The sequence below is a fragment of the Netta rufina genome (genome assembly GCF_964035555.1).
Source record: "Netta rufina genome assembly, chromosome: 22".
In the NCBI taxonomy this organism is placed as follows: Eukaryota; Metazoa; Chordata; class Aves; order Anseriformes; family Anatidae; genus Netta; species Netta rufina.
The window spans coordinates 8,012,958-8,037,071 of record NC_140146.1 but is presented as its reverse complement, the minus strand read 5'-3'; the positions used below and the strand labels follow the sequence as shown (position 1 = coordinate 8,037,071).

General features: G+C 54.4%; 1 protein-coding gene across 1 annotated transcript; it reads left to right on the top strand.

Annotated features, from left to right (window-relative positions):
* Window positions 1-2,685: 2,685 nt before the first annotated feature.
* Window positions 2,686-22,227, top strand: TP73 (tumor protein p73; the record flags this gene model as incomplete). Its single annotated transcript, XM_084300128.1, has 11 exons — window positions 2,686-2,919; window positions 15,888-16,074; window positions 16,322-16,437; window positions 16,600-16,709; window positions 16,865-17,007; window positions 17,751-17,839; window positions 18,120-18,244; window positions 18,455-18,609; window positions 18,801-18,933; window positions 19,901-19,994; window positions 21,907-22,227. The coding sequence occupies exons 1-11, from the start codon at window positions 2,701-2,703 to the stop codon at window positions 22,225-22,227; spliced, it is 1,692 nt and encodes a 563-aa protein (XP_084156254.1). The 5' UTR covers window positions 2,686-2,700.
* Window positions 22,228-24,114: the final 1,887 nt, after the last annotated feature.

Below are 24,114 nucleotides of genomic sequence, written 5' to 3'. Positions count from 1 at the left end.
CCGTTCTCCAGCTTCCCTTCCCTCTGCACATCTCCAGCCATCCTCCCTGCCATTTCCAGGGGACGCCTTCCCTCTTTGCGCTGCAGCTCCAGCGTGCTAGCTCCCGAGCAGCAGGCATCGCCAGGAGGCAAAAAGCTTCCTGTTTATTTCCCATTTCGACAGGATATGAGTAACTGGGCCGGCACCCGCTCCTGAGCTGCCTGGCAGTGCGAACCCAGCCTGCTTTTGTCTGGCTGTGTCCATGCGTGTGCAGTGTCAGTGCTAAAAGTCGGCTTGTTTGCTCCTTGGTACTCTCCGATTATTCCTAAAAATCCGCCCGTGGCTGGGCAGAGGGTGTGCACTCCGCGTGTTCCCTGCAGTCCTTCCACGTCCCGGTCACTGCAGGAGAACAAAACGGTGCAGTCTCAATTTCCATGGGTTATTCGGGCTGTGGTTTCGCAGTGCTCCCTTAAAAATCAACAATCCTTGTTCCTCTTGTGTTTCTCCTCCTGTGCGACGTGCCTCACACCTCCCAGCCCCGCCGCGGTGCCACCAGGGCTGCCCCGTCCCTGGGGTCCTGCTGACAGCCGGCGGTGGGGGGCAGGCTCCCAGCTGGGTGGCAGCGGCTCTCCACGGGCACTTTTAATTCCCATTTTGCTGCAGTTTCTTGTAAATTTTTCTCCAGGTAAATTCTGGGATTGTGGAAAGCCCGGATGGGCGTTGTTTATCATTAGCAGGGCTATTTATAGAGCAGCGAGGAGGAATAGAGGGGTTTTTGCACATGTTTTTAGGGGAGAAAATGGCTGTATTTGTAAAAGCAAGTCGGATCTTGTTCAGCATTCCTCCAGTTAGTCACAGACTCCAACGACCTTGCGAGAGATGCAGACAACAGGAGAACTTTCCTGGGGAAGGATGATTGCGTTTAAGCCATTATACATCGTACGCGTTTGGGTGAGGTTTGGATCCCAAGTCAAAACACGTCTCTTGATTCCTAAGTTGTGAGCCTCGCAGCCCGGCAGCCTTCCGAGGGAAAAGGCAGATCACCGAGCCTGCTGCTCCTGGCCGGGGGTGGGCTGACAAATATCACTGCCTTCTGGTGCCTCCTGGCTTCCAGGGCTGCCGTCGGTGGTGCTCAGCAGCCGGGCGGCAGCCCCTGAGCAATTCAGGGATTGCAGATCTGGGGGAAAAACATTCTACCTGCTTGGCGAAGCAGTTAGCTTTAGGATTTTTTCTCTCTTTTGAATATTAGTTTACCTGTCTACCACAGAAAAAGGAAAAATAAAAGGTCTGATTTTCAGATGAAAGGTTAAGGCTGCTTTAGCCGTGCTAATTTTGAGAATGTCCTTTGCTGAGGCTACACCTGCAGATAAAAGAGCTGCCAGCTCTTTACTGGAAATATCTGATGATAATTGTTCAGAAGATGAATAAGAAAAAACAGTAAAAAGCAAGGTTTTGGCCCGGTGTGCATGGAACAAGAGCCAGTAGATGTGCAAATCGGGACCTTTGCTCTGTGACCTTATTTGCAGTGTGCCGCATCACAGCTATGCACTTGTAGGTTTGAGGTTTTCCCCAAATTAAACTTGCATCAGTGAAAGCCACTAAAAGCAAACACCCCAACTAGGAAATGAATTACACAAACCACCATTCAGAGCTCCTTCTTCATATTCATGGCAGGGCAATCCTTCCAGAAACGGTGCGCACGTGTGCACGCATGAGAGGTGAATGAATGCAGAAAATATGTCTGGAAACCAGGTCGGATTTTCAGAAATGCGATGGGAACGAGCTGTCGGCAAACAGGGTGGCTGCTCAGGGGTTTAGGTACCGACCAGCTCGGGTGGGCAGTGCCACCCGATGAGGCTGAGCTGCTCGCAGGGTCCAGCTGGAGGCGTCCAGGGGCTGGGGCTGGCTGCCAGAGCACCACAAAGCTCCGGCTACTGGGGACAGGGCATCTCCTTCCCGCTGCAGGAGCGAGGTCTTTGCTCGGGGCAGCCAGCATCCCACAGCCCAGATGGAGCCCAGTGGCTCCCAGCAGCTCCCAGTGGTTCCCAGCATCGCTGCGGGACCCTCGGTCCCCTCCTGCCCCGCGTGAGGTCTGGCCCTGCTTTACAGGGCATGGTTTTGGCTGGTGTTACTGCCGTGGAGGTGTGGCACTGAGCAGTCCTTTACTGGAAATCTGTAACCTTGATGGGTCTGGTGGGGTGCTGGGAACCTGCTGAACTTTGAGGACAAAAAGAGCCTTTCTGTGGTCCTTGCCTAGCAGAGTTTGTAGTGCAGCGATCATCGCTCCCCCCCCTCGGTGCAGTAGGACATTGCCCCTATCCTAGCAAAACCCCCAAAACGCATTCCTGCTCCCCCTGCTAACAACAAAAAAAAAGTTATCTGCAGCCACACGTGCAACAAATCCGGGGATCTCGGCATCTGGCTGCCTGCGGTGGGGATGAGGCTGGTAGAAGGGGGTGACTTACATGTATTAGGTTCACCCTTCACGCAAGTGGTGACCTGTTTAAAAACCACACGGACCCAGAACAGCTCCTCTGGCTCCTCTTCCCCGCATGCTGGCCCTTTAAGGAGGCTGTAACAGGACACCCGAAGTCCTGAAGAAGTGCAGCTGAGGTTTCCATGTCTCTAAACTGGCTGGTGTTGTCTTTTTTTTTTTTTTTTTTTCCTCCCTCCTCCCCTTTTCCCTTCCTCCAGTCCCAGTTTAATTTGCTCAACAACAGCATGGATCAGAGCATCGGCAGCAGAGCAGCCTCCGCCAGCCCCTACAGCTCCGAGCACACCTCCAATGTCCCCACGCACTCGCCCTACTCGCAGCCCAGCTCTACCTTCGACGCCATGTCCCCGGCTCCCGTCATCCCCTCCAACACCGACTACCCGGGTCCCCACCACTTCGAGGTGACCTTCCAGCAATCCAGCACAGCCAAGTCGGCCACCTGGACAGTAAGTTGCATGTCTTCCTCGCTCCCCTGGAGGGATGCTTGCTGCTCCAGGTTGCGTTTTCGGCCAGCCCGCCGCAGACACGTGAGTGCCCGGGTGCTGTTTCGCGGCGGGATGCACGGGGCACGCTGGCTCGTGCACAGCCTAAAACACGGGGGCTCTGCCTGCGCAGGTGACCCTGAGAAGCAAAGCGTGCAGGACACATCAGGGCTTGCTTTTAAGCCGGTTTTCGTTTGTTTTCCCAACTGGATCGTTAAACGCGGTGATTTGAATATAACCACCAGTGCAGGAATCCCCTAAAGTGAGGCTAAATGTCCACAAATATCACAAAGCTGGAAAAATGCACGGGGAAAAGCGCCTGCCACGTTCTTGTGGCAATTCTCAAAGCATTTTCCAGCAACTGCTGTCAGGTGAGGCAGGAGGTGAGATGGACCTTCGCTGTGATCTGCTGGGGCCGTTCTTAGCTGTGCCTTAAGTTCTTGCTTTTCATGCGTAGTCCTCTTTCATCCTGTGTCAGAAGGGTAACTCAATCTCTAGGAGTCACAGCAAAATAACAGCTTAGATTTGGAACCACAAAGGGATGGCTGCACAGCATCACGCGGTGTGGGCTCAGCACCTTGGTACTTGGGAGCTGAAGCACAGCTTTGGGCCAAAAGTCCTCCTGCATGTCCACAGCCAGGCAGGGGACTCCTCTGCACTGATCAAGAATTACCCTTAGCACAGGGCAGCTGGTTGTTGTGGAAAAAAGGTCGTAAAGTCCAGCTCCCGGTTTTGTGTAATGCTGTCTGCAGTTGTAAGGGCAGCACCCGCAGCTGTTACCGGGCATTGCTGCCGTGGAGGTTTCCCCGCCACGCGGTGAGCACCTTCAGCCCTCCTCACTGCCACCTGAACGCCTGCAAGAGCTCCTCGTGGGCATGCCTGTGGCGGGCGTTTGTGTTCCTTAGGGAACGTTTCAGAGCGGAGAGGCTGAGATGAGACAAGTGACACAGGGAGGGAGCAACCGGGCTTCCTCCGAGGCTGTCACTTGACGTTATGGTGAGGCAGGCAGGACCCATCGGGGCAATGCGTCAGCTCAAGGTGCGATAATGGCTTTTATTTTTGGGAGCTGATGTGTTTAATTGCTAAGAAAGTCCTTTCCATGGCAAATAGGAAGCATCTTGGGATGCTTTTGTGCAGGGACACAGCGAGCTCACTGCCCTGTGGGTGCTGGCACAGTGCTGGGACTTGTGCCCATGGAGCATACGGGTGGGATGGGATGGGATGGGATGGGATGAGGTGGGATGAGACAGCCTGCAGCAGCCTCAGCAGCGCCGTGTCCATCCCTCCTGTGAATCCAGGAGCTGACCTGGGCAAGAGGAGCCCCGTGGCAGGGTGTTGCTCTCCCCCAGTGCTGCGCTCAGCGTTGGGACCCCCGGTCAGGGTGAGGAGTCCCTGCCTGCCCCCCAGGGGACGGGCTGGCAGGGCAGAGCAGTGCAGCACCGCGCTGACAGCTCGGCTCGCTGCGGCAGCCACGTCTCCAGCAAGCTGTCAGCAAACTGCCGCTTGAATCCAGCCAAGGTTGTGGCTTCACTGCAGACTTGTGCTGACCCGTGGCCAGGATGAGCACCAGGATTAGATACGGCTCGCCCTCCTGGGAGTGGTTGGTCCGTCACTTTTTTCACTGTCTTTCCTTGCAAGCTACTGCTAAAGGATGCACGTGTTAGGTCTGAAGCTCCCTGGGGCAGGACATGGCTCCATCCCACTCGTACCCATGTTGGGGGATAAGTCCTGCCAGTTAAATGTAAAGCTGTGCAGAAAGAGAGGTGTTCAAAAAGGTATTCCCATGCCTCAAAACCACAGAGGCATCCGGAGAGAGGAGAGGAGCAGCCATGAGCCAGGACATCCTGCTGAACCTCTCGGGGTGATGCCAGCCGTGATGGGTAAAGAACCAAAGGAGAAGGTTGTGCTCCTTGGTGTGGGTTTGGAAAGCAGAACATCGGAACGGAAACCACACACCAGTGCTGTGTGTCTCACCCAGCTGTCCTGATGTGGAGGGAAAAGGCAGGGAAATGTCGTGTGCTTGCCTGCCACTGTCCCTGGCTGGACAGGCTGGGGAGACAGCTGGGGGATGCAGTGGGCTGGGCACTGCAGGGTACCCCTGGGCAGAGCTGTCAACAGGATAGGTTTGTGCACGCCAAAATATGGAGAGTGCACCTACTGAAAACACACCGTGCTCACCTTTAGTGTAGCAGGAAGACCCTTCCCTTGTCCCAGATGAGGCACATTGCTACTGCAGGGAGTAAACTGAAAAAGATCTTTTTGACTGCTTGTCCCCAAAACAGCAAAGGAGGGAGCAGCAAGAGGCTTCCTGAGCTGGTGCCATGCAGTTAGCAAGCCCGTGGTGGCACCTCTGCCTCGCTGGAGCCACCCTCGGTGGTGACACCACGTCCTGCTGGTGGCTGCACCCCAGCCTGCGAGTGCCCCATTGCTTCTGGGACGGGCTGGGAGGAGAGGGTCTGGCAGGCCCTGGTTCAGCTGCTGAAGTCTGTGCTGGGCATCACCTGCACAGGGCTAACTCCTGTGCAAAGCCTTGTCATGGGCACGGAGAGCTCTGCAGACAAGAAGGGGTCGGGAGCCAGGGTCTTTGACTCTAGTTGAACGTAGCCCAGCCTGTCTGAGCATCGCCCTGTGCTGCCTGCGATCCTGTAGCTGCTGTGTCCTGCTGGGAGCTGTGCTGATCACGAAGGGCTTTTAATCTCAAGGCTTTGCATTAAGGTCTCCTGTGGATGTCGGAGCACCCAGTGCCACAATAACCTCGGGGAAGCCCTGGGACACAAGAGATCCTTGGCAGATGCTCTGTGGGCAGCCGAATGTGCCACAGAGGATGCGCCCCACCAGCCAGCGCCAGGAGCTGACATTTCTGAGCACCAGCCCAGCTTTCACTGCACCACTGCTGAGCCTCGTGGCGAGCAGGAAAGCCAGCAGTGCCTTGCACCCAGCAGAGCGTGGGGGATGCTTGGTTTGAGACAGTGATGCTGCAGGACCCCCAAAGGACCGCTGTCTGGCTCCCTGAGGGCGCTGCCTGCCCGAGGTCCTGCTGTGCTGACAGGCAGATTTGCTCCCAATCGTGTTTCGTGTGCTGGAAGAGGGCTGCTTCCTTCTTCCCTCTCAGCTCAAAATCTGCATTAAAACTGCTTGAAAAATCCATCCTGGTTAAAAGCAGGGACGAATTCAGCAAAACATCGTACCCTGTATGTTGCCCATCAGTCGGTGTACAAATACCAGTGTTTGTATGCAGTGTGATTCTCTGCATAAGTTGTGGACATGAATACAGAGGCATGCAAGGAAGAAATGGGAAAGCTGTTAGGAAATACAGGCACCTGGCAATGAAAGCTAAAACGTATGGTCAGTAGGAACAGGGACAGTGACACTGCACAGCTCAGTAATGGCCCAGTGCTTGCCAGGAGTAGCTGAATTAACAATCCTGGCGTGGTAAGGGGCGTGTATGGTTTGCACACGGAAAGAAAAAGCAGTAAAATATGCTTCCTATTTCATCGGTAGCTAAGGAAGCCTCATGGCTTCTGAATATTTTAAGACTCACTGCACCAGATGATGCACACTAAGAAAGCTGCAAGCCACAAACTCCCCTGCACGGCTTTGTCCCACTTCAATTCAGAGCCCCGGGGAGCAAACCACCACGAGAGCAAGGCTTCATCAGACCAGCAGCTCCAGAGCCTCTTGCAGTATTGGGCTGAATCATTGAGAATCCAGCCAACAAAGAGCTGGCGGTGCACAGGCAATGCCAACCCAAGTAATTCAGCGCAAACAGCCTTATCAAAAGATTTGACATAGTTTTTTGATACAATCATAGCATGGAGCCTAACAGGCTCCTATTTTTGAAGGGTTTAGCCTGAATCCCTCTGGAGGCCATTCCTCTGGGACACGTACAGTTATCCATCCTCGGATAGCACAGTTCACACCGACGGATAGGTCACAGCTGGAAAAGGGAACGTGGCAGGGAACCACATCCCATATTCTGAGATCCCATGGAGCCCGACCACGCAGTTACCCCTAGGCTTGGAGACCTGTATGTGCAGCTCAAGCAAGCAATGGCAAACAGGTGAGACAAAACCGAGGTGAACGTGGCTCCCACATTTAGGAAGGGAGAATCCTAAGAGCCTAGGGCTCCTGGATGAGAATCCACGTGGACACGAGCTCTCCACGCCGCGGGTGGTCTGGGCAGGACGGGGTCACCCACCGCGATTGGGGCTGCCTCCAACCACGGCACCGCCGAGACCACGGCCGCAGCGTGTGCAGCTCGTGTCCACACCTCCAACAGCCTGTTGACAAAATAGAAACGGTTTGGGAGGCAGATCCAAAGAAGATGAAAGATTTGGAACAGATGCCTTGTAGGAAGATACCATACGGCATGAAAGGTCTCCCAGAGAAGAGTAAGGGTGGCTTGATCGCAGTCTGCAAGTACCTGCACAGGAGATGGTTTCTGATAGCAGACAGCTCTTTAATCTAACAGAGAGAGACATAATGAGATCCAGTGCTTGGAAGCTGAAGCCAGGCAAATTCAGACTAGAAACACGGTGGAAATTTTTTAGCAGTGAGGATAATTAACCATAGGAACAATTTACCAAGGAATGTGGTGGATTCTCCAACTCGTGCAGTATTTAAATTAAGAGTCTACATATCTTCTGAGAGATAAGCTCTACTTCAAGCAGATATTGTTGGCTCCATCCAAGATGAGTAGGCATGGGGCTTAGGCAAGCAGTGCAGGAAATCCAACCAGAGGATCAAAATTTGTTCTTTCTAACCTTAAAAATGTGAATTTGTTAATTTATGAAACGGACAGATGGATAGAGCTGAAGACTTTGAGCATGAATTTGGGGCCCACATTTGCCACAAACAGCTCTGTTTTTGCAAAAGGATGCCAGGCAGCCGGTGGGCAGGGGGTCCTGAGTCCCCGTGCTGGCCCTGACCGCTTTTGGGAATGACCACTGGCCCAGCTTTTGGGAATCTCACCAACCTCTGAACCGAAGTCACTGTGCTAGCCTGTTCCCTACGAAGCCCTCGAGGCTGCTGCCGCCTTCGTTTTCATTTTTAATGGCCTCTTATCAGCAGAGAGCGAAGAGCAGATGCTGAAAATAAGGTTTTTGAAGCCCCCCTCCAGCAGGCTGTGCCGATGGGGCTGGGAGGAGGACGGGGAGCTGGGGCTGTGCAAGACGAGGCACGCCGGCAGCCTGCCTGTTTGTTGGAAGCTATCAGGGCTCTCGGTTCCCCAGAGCTGCCCGTACATGCAAGAGCCGCGAGCTGATCTTGGCTGTTTTCTCGCAGGCAGCCCCTCGCCACGCCGGCCAGCTGGTAACTGATAGATAATTAGTATTTTTCTCAAGTCTGGTTCGAGGTGGAGCCGCGCGCCCTCCCCTTTAAAGCGCTCGCAGAAGCGTTAATGGGGTCTTTGGCCTCCCGTGGCCTGGCTGCAAAGGGGCAAGGCCTCGGTGCTGGCAGCTGGGGCTTCTGCTGCAGGAGGGGATGAGCCCAACACTACGCAGGGAATGGGACACCCCTAACCCCAGTGAGCGTGCATGGTGGTGCCCAGGCCACGTACAGCACCGTGCCTGCTGCTCTGGGGCACCAACAGCCGGGGGTGGAAATACTCCAAGGCTGGAGAGGGTCAGAGGCAAGGGGAGGAAGCCCTGGCACTGGGGATGTCATTGAGCAGCTACTCAAAGCAATCCAGCCAGCATCCTGTGCTCGGCCGGCCCCGTTCTGGTGGTTCCATCAATACTGCACTGGGAGACGGGGAGCTGAACTGGTTCCTCCGATGTAGCTGAACGGGGAGGATGGAAACAACTGGTGCCGTTGGAGGGAGGTTCTCCTTGCTGGCTGCTCTCTGAAGTATGTTGAGATAGGCAGGTGTAAAGAGGAGGGGGAGATCTTCAGGAGAATCTGTATTAAATGCTTCAAACTCCAGCAGCTTACCGCATTTCTGAGAGGTCTCCATACAACAGCAGTAGCCTAAAAATGAACAAGGGCAGGCGTAGCTCGGTGCTCTCCATCTGAGCCATAAACATCTTTGTTTTTACGTGAGTGGTTGGGCAGAAGAGCACGGGTATTTTGGCATGCCAGAAATAGGAAAGCAACCTCAGCATCAGCCTGCTCCAAAGCCATTGAAGCCAGCCCACTGGAGGCTTTCCATGAGCTTTTGCAGGGCGTGGATGAGGCTCCAGGAGCCCCAGACACAATGGAATTAAGAAAAAAAAGGCGAAGGAATTTGGTGTGCGATGTTCCAACACGATCACACTATCAGCCCCACTATCTCGAACGTGTATGGTATGCACGGGTCAAGGGAACGACTCGCTGGCAGCTGCCTCTCCAGCAGGAAGGTAGCACGGTCCCACGGGGACGGCTGGGAAGGGAGAGGGGACGGGGACATGCCGTGATGAAGCAGCAGCAGTGGCTTTGGCCAGCTCCCTCCTGGTCTGCCAGGAGCCCAGGGGTGGAGGACGCCTCCCGGCCAGCCGTGCCACCTCGAGCACAGCTGGTGGGGACCTGTGGAGCTCTGCAAAGAGCCCGTACCCAACGGCTGCACCTGCGAGGCTGCTCAGGGTCCTCTCTGTCCAGGCACCTTCTCGGGCTGGCTGCCTGGAGGGGGAGATGCCGTGCTGGGCACCGCAGCAGGTCCTGGGCTGCTCCCGTGTGTGTGTGCCCAGAGGAGCCAGCACCAGACCCTGCAGGAGATGGGCTTCCCTTCCTCCCTGGCTCTTCGATGTCCAGTCTTCATAATGCAACGTGAAATAACCGAGCTGGTAGATTCCTGGTTTCCTTTCTGGACGCTGCTGAGCACCGGTGCAGGCTTGGTCAGAGGACCCAAGCACCCAGATGCGTAGGGGAGGCAGACTTACCAGAAATGATTAAAAAAATCCCCCGGTGTGCCAGTGCTGGCTGCCGAGGCAGTGACTAAGAAAGGCAGCAAGCCCGGCTGGCAGTTATTTTAGGGATGTAGGCACTGGGGAAGGAAGGGAGAGGAGTCCTTTGGGGGTGCCCGATGTGTCCGGCACCGGTGGGGGCTTTTCTCTTCGGCACCGGTGATGCTCTGGGCATCTGTGAACCCCAGCTCATAGCAAACGAGCAGCGAGGTCACTCCGGGAGGAATTTCCAACTCAGTGAGAAGTTGTACAGGCTAGTGATTAAAAAATGGTTATTAAAAAAAAAAAAATTAGAAAGGGAAAAATAAGCTCTGCAGTCGGCATGTCTTCCAGGATCTGTCGTAACAGATTCGTCCGAGCCGGTTAACGGTATTTGCGGTTTGCAAGATGCTACATGTCTGGGGAAGATGACAGACACATTATTATCACCTCTCCACTGCGATCTGTCCAAACCTGTCCCAGGATGCAGCTCCGCAGCTGCTTGCTCGGGAGTGCAAGGAAATTAGCAGCCGGAGGCAGCACTTTTCTTCTCTCTCTCTTGCCAGGCTAGTGGCTTTATTGGGATCCATTGACTGCAGTCCTGGACACGTCTTGAGTAGAGCTAATGAGGAGACTGGAATGTAAAGGAGGAGGAGGAGAAGGCTGGTAGGGAGGAGGGGGGGAGGATTTGTGGAAAAAGTAATTGTTGAGCAAATCATTTCCTTCAAGAGAGAAAGGAGGACTTGGCTGCAGCCCTCCCGAAGCAGGCAAGTCTAGACGCTTCGGTGTCAACAGTTGAAGATAAATAAGATTTTATCAGCTCCGAATCTGTTGGGACACATCCTCCTAGCGGTTCTGCTGCCCTGGGAGGAGTGCAGCAGATGGACTTCTCTGCTAGGTCTCTCCACGCAGAAGGTTCAGGCTATTTCTTGAGCGAGGCTCTTAACATACACGGGGAAACACACCTCTGCCACCTCCTGCATCCTGCGTGGTGGCTGCAGGTCCAAGCAGGGCACTGGCCTCTTCCAGAGGGAATGTCTGCAGGGGGTGAAAGGACAGGAATCTGAAGACTTAATTCAGTGCTGTTTCACAGCAGCCACCGCATTAATCTCCCTGAATTTCTCTAGGGCATGAGGTCCTCGTAGTGCACAAACCATTTCCTTGGATGCAGCAGCAATGGCACTGAGATAACTGCTGGAAGGGAGAACCGAGGGGTCTCCACAGGGGCCGATTACACCATGGAGCTTCATCACTCCGGTGTGTTTGTGTCCCGTTGTGTTCAGCATGGATACAGCAGGGTCTCAGTCTCACCCAAGTAGCCGTGTTTCAAACACAAAGGTGAAACAAGTCCCATCCAGAGACCCTTTGGGATAGCAAGTTCCTTGAAAAACAGAGGCTCATGCTGATAAACGGCTAGCATTTAATGATTGTGCTTCTCCATTTGTTCTTACTGCTCTGGACTTGCACTACAAGACATTACAGTGGCAGGGAAGGAGCAGCTAAAGGTGCCGTTGAATTTTCGCTGCAGCAAACCAGGGTATGATGACATTAAGAGCCCCATGACTGTAGGGAGAAAATGGGCACGTACGTTCTGCAGGTTTATGGAAGCGTAGGGCAGGCTGCTCCTGTTTGCACCATGCTGTCAGCCACAAGCCACACCGAGGTGAACCTGTTGTGCTCCGCAGACGTACGGGCCTGCCTGTGCAGAGATGGCACAGCAAGAGCTGGAAGAACAAAACCGACGGTCCAATGCACAGACCGGGAATGGGAGGCACAGGAAGGAGGCGCCCAAAGGCAGAACAGACTCAAACTTGTGTAGGTGTGGAAGAACTCTTAGGGCTGACACCTTCCAGCCTTGCTGCAGCAGTGCTGCTGATGCTGGGGACTGCACTTGGGCATCCCGGGGAGCTGCTCCCAGCTGAGGCTCCGACACCGCTGCGCAGACACAGCCCCGGCTGCGCTCGCTTCCCACATACCAGGGACAGCTCCTCTGGCCGGGGGCCAAGGAGTTTCCGCAGCACGCTCCCCCGCCAGCGCATGAACCTCTGCTCCTGGGGGTGCAGCCCGGCCTGGGACAGCAACGGGAGCTTTTTACGCATGGATGAGAGCAGAAGTCGTGGCTGCTGCCAGCTTGCAAAGCCGTGCACAAACAGGCAGGACACGAGTGAGCAGCCAGAGGCTTGCCCTTAGCCCAGGTGGCAGAGAAGTGGCCATGGCAAAAAGAAGACTGAAGCATCAAGGTGACAGCACCAGTCCATGTGATAAGTGCTGGGATTTCGGTCTCCCAGGTTCTGCTTTTCGCTTTGCAGCCGCCCTGTTTTGTGCTTGAGGAAGGCTCAGCACCACTCTGCAAGCCAGGTGCACGCACTTCAGCTGCAGCTCATAAAGCACCAGCAACTCATAGCACCAGCCTGCACATAAATCACCTGTGCTGCATTATTGGTGATAAATCAGCAACTACAGATTACCAGAGAGGAGCAGAGGCACCTGTTTGCCTCTCTGCTTGGAGCCTGAACAGGACATGCATTTTGCTGTCCCTTAGGGAGAGCACACATCACTCTTCTTGGCTGAAAATACAGCTGGGGATGGAAAATAAGGCTGGAAGCATACTCTGGGGATGTGGAGTCTCTGGGTTGTAAACACGTAGTGAAATGAGATGCTCATTCCCGTGGTGGCCATGCAGAAGCTGGGGCTGCAGGACGGGGAGCGCTTTGCTCCAGCAGCTGCAGGGCGTGCAGGGGGCCCACGTGCTGCCGTGCTCAGCCCGCGCTGTGGGCACAGGCTCACGGGACGCGGCCCTGATCCTTCTTGCCCAGAGTTATCGGCACGGAGTTCCTTAAAAGAAGGGTTTGTTATTGTTGAAGGATCTTTGAAGGCAATCCTGGAGCTGTTAAGACACGATAAGGTTATCAGCGGAGGCATGCCTGTGTTGAGCGGCAGCCTTTCTCCCTGCGGGGCAATCGCTGTGCTATTTAACAGAGATTTATCCATGTCATAACATGGTATAATGAGAGAATTTGTTACCAAAGAGCTTGCCATAATGCACCTCTGCTCCTCCAGAGCAGTTTTATTTCCCAGGCATGTTGAGGGCTGCCCGGGAATGTCTACATGAAAGGATCCTTTGACAGGAGTTGTCAGTATTTTAACACCTGGCAAGGAAGAGCCCCCTCCAAATAACCCTTGTTTTGCCATGTTGTCTCCTCAAAATGGGAGTGCTGAATCCTGAGTGCACCCGTGAGAGCAGGTTACGTGGGCTCAGGCTTCTCTTCCATCCAGAGATGGGATCCGTGGTGCTGCAGGGGGGCTGCGTTCTCCATCTCGGCACAGTCCCTGGTGGTGCACAGGGAGCTGATCTGACCCCGGAGTCACTGTGTAGTCAGAGTTAGCTGGAACCCAAGGAAAATGTAGGGATTTTGGTGAAAGGCAGTGTTACTGAGCATCAGCCTGCTGGCAAGGCTGTATGCTCCAGATACTCCAGGTTAATTCTTGCTGCCAGGCTCAGCTTTGTCACATCTCCACATCACTGACAGCCTCCAGCAGGCACAGCATCCTCCTGCTCTGTCTCCTGTGCCCTGCAGCTTGCTGTGCCGGAGTTGTCATCTTGCTGGAAACGTGCTGCACCTTCCCAGGCTCCTCTTCTGCCAGAACGAGTCCCAAATACCCCCACATCCTACAGCGGCCCCATGTGCAAGCCTTGCTGCAGTGCCCCAATGCTCCTGCTTCAGGGCAGGTTTCCTGCCACAGGGAAAGCTCAGCAGCCCTATATAGCGCTGCACCACGCTGGCAGCAGGAGCCTTGCTAGCCCTTGCACACCTGTATTTTGATGGCTCAGGACAAGCTTTAACATCCTCACAAATATTCTGCACGGTGGTATTTTCTTGGCACAGAGCGCGTGTTGTGGGGATGAGATAAAACCCTCTGAGCAGAGGCATGCCCTGCCGTGCAGGAACTAGCTGCGCTCCGTGCAGCAGGGGTGGGCTCTCACACAGCAAACACATTCCTTGGGAGATGGAAAACAGCATGGCACTGGCAAGGCGGAAGGGAACTGCATCTCCTCGCACGTGTGCCCCAGACACATTTAAGGGAAGGCAAGGGATGAGCTGTGCACCCCCTGCCCCTGCTCTCCTGCCCAGCCTGCAGCTCCCTCCCACCCACCCCAGTGCACACTGCCACCACCACTCGACCCCATGGGGTCCTAAACTGCCCTGAGAAGTGTCCTGGGGCTGTGCACAGGGCAAGCACCAACAGACCCAAGAGCAAACCCACATTGTGACCCATCTCTGTAGGCTGTCCCTACCTTTAAGGGCTCAGAGCCCCCCATGCTCTCCGGCTTTCTCCGGCTTTCTCCAGCTTCCCCCGCTGCCCTGGAGAGGTTTGGGCTCACAACGCAGCATTCCCTTGCTTCTTCTTGTGCTCCATCCCCAGCTCTCACACATGTTGCCAACCCCTTGGAATTAGGGTGCTGCCCCAGTGCCTTTTGTAGGCTCTGCCCTCACAACTCAGCACACCTGAGCGGGGAGGGCAGGGGGCAGCAGGTAACCCCTTCCCGTGCCAGCCACGGTCCAGGGTGAGATGGGGCTGCACTGTGTGGGGACAATCACTGCTCTTGCAAGAGGAGTTTGTCCCTTGCTGGTGATCAGACAACCCCTGTTGTGTCTGCACAGTGAGTGTTTTGGTGCTTACAGCCCGTTTTCTATGAACACACCACTCCAGGGGTGAGCCCCAGCTGCTGCCCAGCATCCTCCCCTGCTGCTGGCCCTAGCTGAGCTGCTGCTACCACCACAAGTGAAGAACTGAGTCATGGTGAGGAGAAACCCTATTCAGCATTGCACTTGCTAGACATAATCAAACTCTGAGGTCTTGCATAATTAGCTGTAATTCTGTTACGCAATGGTAAGCATGGGTTCCTCAGCCGGCTGGGAAACCCTCCCTAGAAGGCCCCGCGCTGCATCAAGCAGTTGGTGGTGTGTGTGCATTAAAGCTGTGTGTTTCTAGGGAGAAAAAAAGTACTGAGCAAGAAGTTAGTGCCGAGACAGCTTCCACACGAGGTCCTGTGGCCTCTCCACGACACGCACGGGGGATGCACGACTGCAGGGCAGGGACCTGCTGCGCGGCGTCCCAGCAGCACGGGCAGCGCCGCTGCGGTTCCTCCCCCGGCACGCAGGGAATCTTCGCTCTGGCACAGCACCCCCGGAGTGGTTACAATACAATAGGCAGTAATTGGTTTTGTAACAAGCCATTATTTTAATTTTCTGGGCTGTTGCCACGTTGGCGGTTCACTTGGAGCATTCAGCAGCAGACGGTGGCTGGATCCGAAGGGCTGCGGCTGGGCTGCCTGGGCACAGGGCGAGGTGCTGCAGCTCTGCCCATGCTGGTGCCTAGCTGGATTTACACCCTAACAGCTTTACCCCACGGAAGCAGTGCTTTAGGGCTAGAGGCAAACTGCCCAGTGCAGAGTTAATGCAGTTCCACTCACCAAAAAGGAGGGAGGACGGCCGTGCGCACTGCGGTTAGCAGCGCAGCAGAGCTCACAGTGCCTCTGGCCTGCACATTTCATGGTTGAGCTGGTGGACAGGCATGATAACGGGGAAAGGAGTGCTGAGGGCAGCTCCTTCAGGGCTCAGTGCATCCCGCGTGCCTGTTTGAAGCAGAGCTGGTCCATACAGAGGTTGTTGGAGAGGATGTGACCTGTGCTTGTGGTACTTGTGGCTGGGAATGCCTGCTGTGCTTCCTTCTCCTGCTGAAAATGTGACTGCTGGCAGCACCCCTCCTCCTGCCGAGAACACCAGGGGAGGTTCCAGCTCCCTCGCAGGCTGGGAATTCCCAGTTCTGTTCAGTGAGAAGCCAGCAGCTGAAGAACAAACATGGGGTTTAGGCGGGGGGTGGCTGGGGCAGGCTCGGCCGCTGTGGGCAGGGCTGGCTGAGCTCAAGCCCTCGGGCAGGGACACGGGTCCCAAGCACACAGCAGCCCTCACACGAGGGGTCCAGCAGGGATCCCGCTGTCCTTATTACACGTTTGTGTTCTCCCTTCCCTGCTCCCAAGCTCTGCAGACACATCTCTCTCTTCTTTTCCAGTACTCCCCCCTGCTGAAGAAACTCTACTGTCAGATCGCCAAGACATGCCCCATCCAGATCAAGGTGTCCACCCCGCCGCCCCCGGGCACCATCATCCGGGCCATGCCCGTCTACAAGAAGGCCGAGCACGTCACGGAGGTGGTGAAACGCTGCCCCAACCACGAGCTGGGCCGAGACTTCAACGACGGTGAGCGCTGGCATCACCCCTGTGGGGAGCAGCCCCAGCCCTGGCCAGCAGGCCTCAAAACCGGGCGGCCACACGGCATCGCCGGGCCCCGGGACCTGGGTAACTGGGAGCTGGGTAACTGGGACCAGCACAAACCCCCCAGTCCAGGCTTGTTCGCCGTGTTTCCGCACCAGGATGGGGGCCCCTGGGTCTGGGGGGTTGCTGCAGCCCTCACACGGTTCCTCTGACTCCAGCACTTGCCTTGCAGGCCAGTCAGCCCCAGCCAGCCACCTCATCCGGGTGGAGGGCAACAACCTCTCCCAGTACGTGGACGACCCCGTGACGGGACGGCAGAGCGTGTTGGTGCCCTACGAGCCCCCGCAGGTACCCCACTGACCCCGGGGATGGTCCCTGTGCCGAGGGCTGAACCCAAGTAGCACCCCAAGAGCTCCTCTGCTCGCCCTGCAAAGGCTCTGGGGGCACAGCCCTGCCCAGAGGGCTGCCCCCCAGCTCCCTGCTCAGTGTCCGCTCCCCTCTCCCGGGCAGGTGGGCACCGAGTTCACCACCATCCTGTACAACTTCATGTGCAACAGCAGCTGCGTGGGAGGAATGAACAGGAGACCCATCCTCATCATCATCACCCTGGAGATGAGAGAGTAAGTGGCTGTCCCTGCACTGTCCCTGCTGCCGTGGGGGGAGAGGCTGCTTTCTGCCAGCTAGGAAGAGGGCGGGTGGCAGGGAGGGACCCAGCACCACGCTGGTTTCTCCCCGTGGAGCTGAAGCCTTCCTCTTGGGTTCTTTCTCCTCCCAGCGGCCAGGTCCTAGGAAGGAGGTCGTTTGAGGGACGGATCTGTGCCTGTCCAGGCAGGGACCGGAAAGCTGATGAAGATCATTACCGAGAGCAGCAAGCCCTTAATGAGAGTGCAGCTAAAAACGGCAACGCCAACAAACGCAGTGAGTCCCCTTTTTGGGACGGGGAGGGTGGCTCAGGGCTCTGCTCTGTCACAGTCCCAAGCTCCTAGATGCTTCTGAGAGCTGCAGATGCTTCTGCCTTAGCACCTTTACCGTTACAACCAAAATCACCATGCTCCAGAAGTTCTGGCCCAAACCTGCACTGGGACATGATGCTTTGATCCATCTCAACAAAATTTCAAATCCCAGAAGTAGGACCTATTCCCTCTTACCACCAGAGTGCAATGACATCAGTGCAGAGCTTTCCTGTCCAGATGTATTTGTTCTTTGCTATTTGTTCTTTGCTATTATTCTTTTAAAGGGAGACATCTTCAGTGAGAGAACACAGGTAAACAGCAAGCACCTTGCATGGCTTGAGCCTAAATGCTGCAGGGAACCAAGGTGTTTTCAGCTGTATTTGCTCTCCCAAGGACAGCCTACAAATGTCCAGGAGAATGGAAAGGAGGGAAAAGGGGAAATTTCATCAAAAACACACACAAAAATATCCTAAAGCCACAAGCCCTGAATGAGAGCACACATCTGGCATGTGTCAAGCTAATTCTCTCAGAAGTGGTTATTTCACTCTTCTCAGTGAAGGCTTGCAAGCACTGCAGGACATTGCTCTGCTCCTGCCCCACGGCTGTGGGCTGCACAACCCCACCGTGTGCCTGGAGGACAGAGCTGTTCCCCCAGCCAGACCTCACTTTCATTTTCCACTAACATTTTTCCTCCTCTTTCCTTTCCAGCATTCAAACAGAGCCCCCAGGGGATCCCAGCACTGGGGACAGGCATTAAGAAACGGAGACACGGGGAGGAGGAGATGTATTACGTGCCTGTAAGTGTCAGCGAGCCGCAGTGGGGAGCAGCTGCCTCTGAGGGAAACCCCTTCGGGATGCAGTTGCAGGAAGGATGGGGCTGCAGGTCTGCCACGTGCCAGCACGGGGGGTTAAGCAGAGAGAGCTGGAGGACATGAGCATCTGTAAATGCCTGCGTGTGAGAGTCGTGGGCCCCTGAGTAGTCCCTGGTTGCGGCGACACTGTGTCTGCGTGGCTGGGTGGAAAAAGGGTCCACAAGAAAGGTGGCCAGGTGAGACATGGGCTTGTTCCGTTCTCCAGGTGCGGGGCCGGGAGAACTTTGAGATCCTGATGAAGATAAAGGAGAGCCTGGAGCTGGTGGAGCTGGTCCCGCAGCAGCTGGTGGACTCCTACCGGCAGCAGCAGCAGCAGCTCTTGCAGAGGCAGTAAGTGCCAGCACGGCTCCCCAGTGGGCAGCACGGTGCAGGGAGGCTGTGGGGCTGCTCTGGCTCGGCCGTGAGGCTGGGAGAAGCCCTCGAGCAGCCCCCAAACCATCACAGAAAGCCTGGTCAGCCCGCAGGGAGGTCTGGGGCGAGGCCGGCTGGCTCCTCACCTCCTTGCTGGACGCTCATCCCTGCCTTCTTTTTCCCGAGCAGGAGCCAGCTGCAGACGCCTTCGTCCTACGGTCCTGTCCTCTCCCCTATGAACAAAGTCCATGGAGGAGGAATCAACAAGCTGCCCTCCGTCAACCAGCTGGTGGGGCAGCCCCCGCAGCACAGCTCCAGCTCGGCGCCCAGCCTGGGGCCCATGGGTAAGGTCCCCCCCGTGCCCCGAGCTGTGGGGCCAGCAGCTGCGAGGCGCGACGGAGAGACGGCGCTCCCCGCTCGTGGAGGCCCTGCCTGCCCAGCAGGCAGCAGGCTCCTCGAGGAGGACAGGGTTGTTCTAAGTGCGTGGGTTACGTCTAATTGATCTGTCTGTTGCGTTGACATGGCTGCTGCCTAGGACCCGGAATGCTAAACAGCCACCCCATGCAACCCAACGGAGAAATGAACGGGGGCCACTCGTCCCAGTCCATGGTCTCGGGATCACACTGCACCCCTCCTCCACCCTACAACCCCGATCCCAGCCTCGTCAGGTAGGAGAGGCATCTGATGCCCGTTTTGTGTTGTCCTCTGATGTTTCTTGCTGTTGTCCCTTACTCTAACCTTCGGATCTGTCTAGCAACTGGTCAACTGGCCACTGGTTCCAACTGAGAAATCACTGCTCATGAAATCATTAGTCCATTCTTCTCATCTCAGAAATCAAAGCCCAGCTACCTACTAGTTAGAAACACCTATTGCCCTCGTAGACCTCTGGTAATCCATCCTTGGTCAATTAAAAATCAAGTCCACCTGAACAAGAATCTTTTCCTGCATGTCAGACTGCCACGTAGCTTTGTGAGCTTCCCCTTCCTTCTCAGTGATGTCTGCAACTCAGTCCGCATGGTTTATTTCCATACGTTAACGGGTCTGCAGTCACTTTGTAATGTTCATCTTTAAAAAGAACATAGATGTTTCACCAGACATCCTACCAGGACTGGGGAGCCTGTACAGCCAGTCCCCAGTTGCACAGCCGCAGCCCAGCGCTATGTGCACAGCACCCCTGCACCAGGCATGCCCCCACTCCCTCCTCAACTAGCTCAAGCTCCCTCCAGTTATTCAGTGTAGGTTATTCAGCTGAAGCCTCTGAAGATGAGGAGAGGGAAAAAGAAAAAGAGAGTAATATTTAGAATGAACATAGTCCCATTCTTCATTTTGACGTTAATGGAAATTTAGGTCATGCTTATAGACTGCAACAGCCAGAGAAAAAGAAAAAACAAAAAGTCAGGCCAAGCATTCAGAGCATCCCCAAGCAAGTTCCCTCCTACGCTCATTTGCCCACATCCCATCTGTACTGCAGGGGTTTGGAAGTGTTGCCAGGGCTGGAGGCAGCAGCAGCTCGCTGCAGTCTCCTCCTGCCTTTTCAATGAGCTGAACATGGTTTGCCACTACAGTGACGGTTGAGAGCACAGCTTATATTCGTGAGAAGTTAATGCCACTTTATTTTCCAAATTTTTTCTGCAGTTTTTTAACAGGATTGGGGTGTCCAAACTGCATCGACTATTTCACCTCACAAGGGTTACAGAATATTTACCATCTGCAGAACCTATCCATAGAGGTAAATGCTTTGGGAAGATCTGTTCTTACCACTTGTTTCTATCAGCTGTTGATCTTAAAAGCAAGGACAAAACTGTTTTAAAGGAAAGGAAAAACTGTGCACCAACCTGTTACAGAATTATGCTCCCCATTATTTATGTTTTTCATTTATTCATCCCTTCTAGTCCTTCAGCTTTAGCAGTAGTTCAGCTGTTGGTAGCAACCACAATTGTCTGTCCATTGTTGTTTTGTTTTTTTTTCCAGACTGTCAGAAACGAGGTCTGACAAGCTCACAGGCTAATGGGGAGAAACAAATCAGTAACTCAGTGCACTTGTTCTTTCTGGGACATCTGAAAAGAGCTAAATAATCCCGAAACCAGACCTCAATTAGGTTTTGAAAGGAAAGCTGAGGTATTTGGCAAAATAACCCAAAGCCCACTGAATCAGCAGAAACACTTCCATTGGATTTTAACGTGTTTTAAATCAGACCCTAAGATCTGATCTGAAGTCTTCCCCTGTTAACACATAAGACAAAAGCAGGTGAAGAAGGGAGTCAAATGCAGGGTAGCTGTGTTGTGGGAACAATTGTTTCAGCCTTGGAATGAAATAGCACAGGTCAGGCACGAGCTGGAATGAAAAGAGGGAGACCTGTGTTAGCTGTACCTGCTCTGTGTGTCAGCCCTGCGCTGCTGGGAGGAGAGGAGCTGGCTCCTGCAGTTCTTGGTTAAACCACAGCCTCTGGGTGATGATACTGAGGCTGCTGAGCCTAGGACAGTGTCTAGGCAGGGACTTCCCCATCCGTCAGGGTAACGAGAAGAAAATACTTAAACCTGTGGAGCCATAGCGAGCCCTGTAAATCCTTTCCAGTATTTTGGCCAAGGCAAAGCTTCTGCCCTGATACCGTTTTGCCCCCAAGTGGTTTGTTTGTAGTAGTAATCTTCCACCCAGCAGCTACAGTACAGTAAGGGACCACATTTTGGTGCTGCAGCTGCTGAAGACACAATGATTTTTCATTGGTAGCTGGGGCCAGTTGCATAATCCTAGCCTGGTTTTGGACCATTCTCTGAACTAACGCTGTTATTACCTGTGAGCTGTCAAAGGAAACGTTTGGTATGGCCAAAACTTGGTATCAGGTTGCTGAGCTGTCTGTCCAAGTTGCCTTGTGTAATTACTAATTGCATACTCGCTGTCCTCTCCAGTTAACATTCACACGGGTCTCTGTGTTTGGCATTAACGCGGCGCTCTGGCAGCTCTCCACTACCGGGGGATTTGTGGTGGTGCAGCCCCCGTTGCTGTAAGATCGAACTCTCAGCATTATGCCCACAGCCTGTAACGCCTGTTAAAGCCCCCTGCTGCCTGCATCAGAGGCAGATATGACACAGGAGGGGCCCAGCCCAGCCCCCAGCAGGGGTTTTCAGGGAATACACCAAATCCCACAGAGCCACCGAAGCCCACATGCGGTGGCTGCCTGACGCCACCCCAGCCTCCTGGTCTGGGACCCGAGGAGACGTGGGGATGGGCAGCCAGGCTGCTGGGTCCTCGCCCCGCGAGCAGACAACGTGCTGCTCCACGTGCTGCTCTGCCGTCTGCATCCAGGGGGATTCCTCCCATTGTCACTGTAACTTTATGTGAAACAGTGAACTTACAGCACCACCCCCTTGTCCCCAAATACAAAGATACTCAGATATAACAGAAAGTTAGCAAAAAAATGTGAGTGGTCAGCTGGCAGACGGTTACAAGCGAGATGCCGCCCCTGGTAGAAGGACCCCTGGGCTCAGTGCTGTGGCATAGGGAGGGCCAGGACCAGGACCTCGTGCTCAGTCCTGGTGGCCACGTCCCCTGTGAGCCATGAGCTGTGGTCCCGGGGCTCCTTCCCGGCAGTGCTCGCATCTCTGCCTCCCGTGGGACACGCTTCAGAATCCTTGTTCTTCCAGGATCTCGGAGCACTGAAGATCCCGGAGCAGTACAGGATGATCATCTGGAGAGGTCTTCAGGAACTCAAGCAGAGCCACGACTACGGGGCCCAGCAGCTCATCCGCTCCAGCAGCAACGCCTCCACCATCTCCATCGGCAGCTCCGGCGAGCTGCAGCGGCAGCGCGTGATGGAGGCCGTGCACTTCCGCGTGCGCCACACCATCACCATCCCCAACCGCGGCGGCGCCGACGAGTGGGCGGACTTTGGCTTTGACCTCCCAGACTGCAAGTCCCGCAAACAGTCCATAAAAGAGGAATTCACGGAGGGAGAGATCAACTGAGGGTCTCCGGGGTGCGACAGTAGGAGACCGGACACGGAGTTAAAGGAACAGGTGGGGGGGAACCAAACCCCATATGAAAAATGGGAGAACACTTTCGGCCGTGAGCGTCTGTGTAATTTTGCTGGACAGATGGGAACTCTAAGCCATGAGAGAAGGCACGGCCCTGATCCGTTCTCTAGGGACCTTTCCCAGAGAGGAAATCCCAGCGGGTTTGTCAGAGGACCGAGGGAGAAGAGGGCGGCTGAGACAACTCATGAAATGGAGGACAGACTGACTGCACGTGGCAGAGGAGTCACCTGCTGGCTCACGACACTATTTTGTATTTTACTGGAAGATCCTTGCATCAAACAGATGCAGCCTAGAGATAGCACATTTTCTGTTAGTGAGACTGGCCTTGCCTTCTGACTTATCCCTCTTCTGTGTTCTCAGTGGCGTCAAAAACCAACGGGTTCTTTATCATGGTAAGAATTGATTTAGCCCTTACCTGCTCCATTTTCTATAAAAGTATCTGCCATTGACTGATGATACAAAGCATCAAAATCTGCTTTCCTGATGGACTGCCAAAAAGCATCTGTTTCATTCAGCTCCTTGTAGAGCAGGAACCAACCCGTTTGTCAGTTCCAGATGTGTTCATGTACTTAAATATTTGTGTATATAAACAGAACAAAGTGTACATACAGTATACTCATTGTGCCGCAAGGATAAGAAAAGATTTATTTTCATGTAAGCTATAAAAATTGATACTTACTCCTGAAACAATACGGTGTCAAGTAAATTAATTTCATGTTCTAGCATGTAAACATGCAGAAAATCATGTCTCAAGCCTTATCTATTCAGAATTCAGATGTGTTTTTTCCCTCCTCTGAATATCACACAATTGCAGAGGGGGCAGGCCTGTGAATTCCCCTCAGAAGGCAGAGCTCTGCACAATTACCCCGCACCGTAGGGGGAGTTTGGAGGCAGATTAATGAGGTAGGTGTAAATTTGATCCTACCTTGGAGCGAGGAGACGGACTAAGCAACCACGTGAGGTCTTTCCAGTTCTCTTTGCTGTTTCTGGTCATTTCTTTCCAGGCGTATGTAATTTGTCTGTTGATTCAGGCTGAAAAAAGCTCCGCAGAAAGCAACGACGGGAGCGAATGCGCTCCCTTCCCTCCCTCCTCTTACTAGCGAGCTGGTGCTGGACGTTTCGAGAGGTGAGATCTCCCGACAGGTCCCCACGAGGCACAGCACCGAGGCTGAGGTTTGGGATGCACAGAGGGAGGGAAGACAACGAGCTCCTTCCTGCAGCTCGGGTAGCGCAGGGGAGCCCAGGTGGGAATGCTGCTGCCCGGCACCTTCCCACTGCTGTGTCTCATCCCCTGCCCTGTCCCTGGGCCAGAGACCACTGAGGGCAGACCTGCAGCTATGCCCCAGAGCTGGCACCAGTCGGTGCAGCAGCAGCATCCCTGCCATCCCTCTGCCACCTTCCTCTGGGTGCCCAAGGCAGGGGGCTGCCACCTCTCCCCCATCCCACCCGGCCCCGTGCTGCTGCCCCGGGAGCGGCAGGGATGCGCGCACCTCTTCCAAGCCCTGCGCCCCCGTACACTACACCCAGGGGGATCCTGACCCCACTTTGGTCTCACTGAAATGTGAACGTGTCCTGAAGCAACAGCTGATTAAAGCACTTTAATGCTTTAAAGGTTTGGAAACAATCAGTCATGTCTTCAAAGTTAACTAAGGCTTCTTCAGCAGTATTAACTGATACACTCCGAACATGTTACGAGTGGTAATTTTTGTAATGTTATCTTTGGAAAACGTGTTATTTTTATAGCTGTGGTTCCTTTTTTTTTTTTTTTTGTAACACAATAAAAACATGTCTGAATTACAACACCTGGTAACCAAAGTC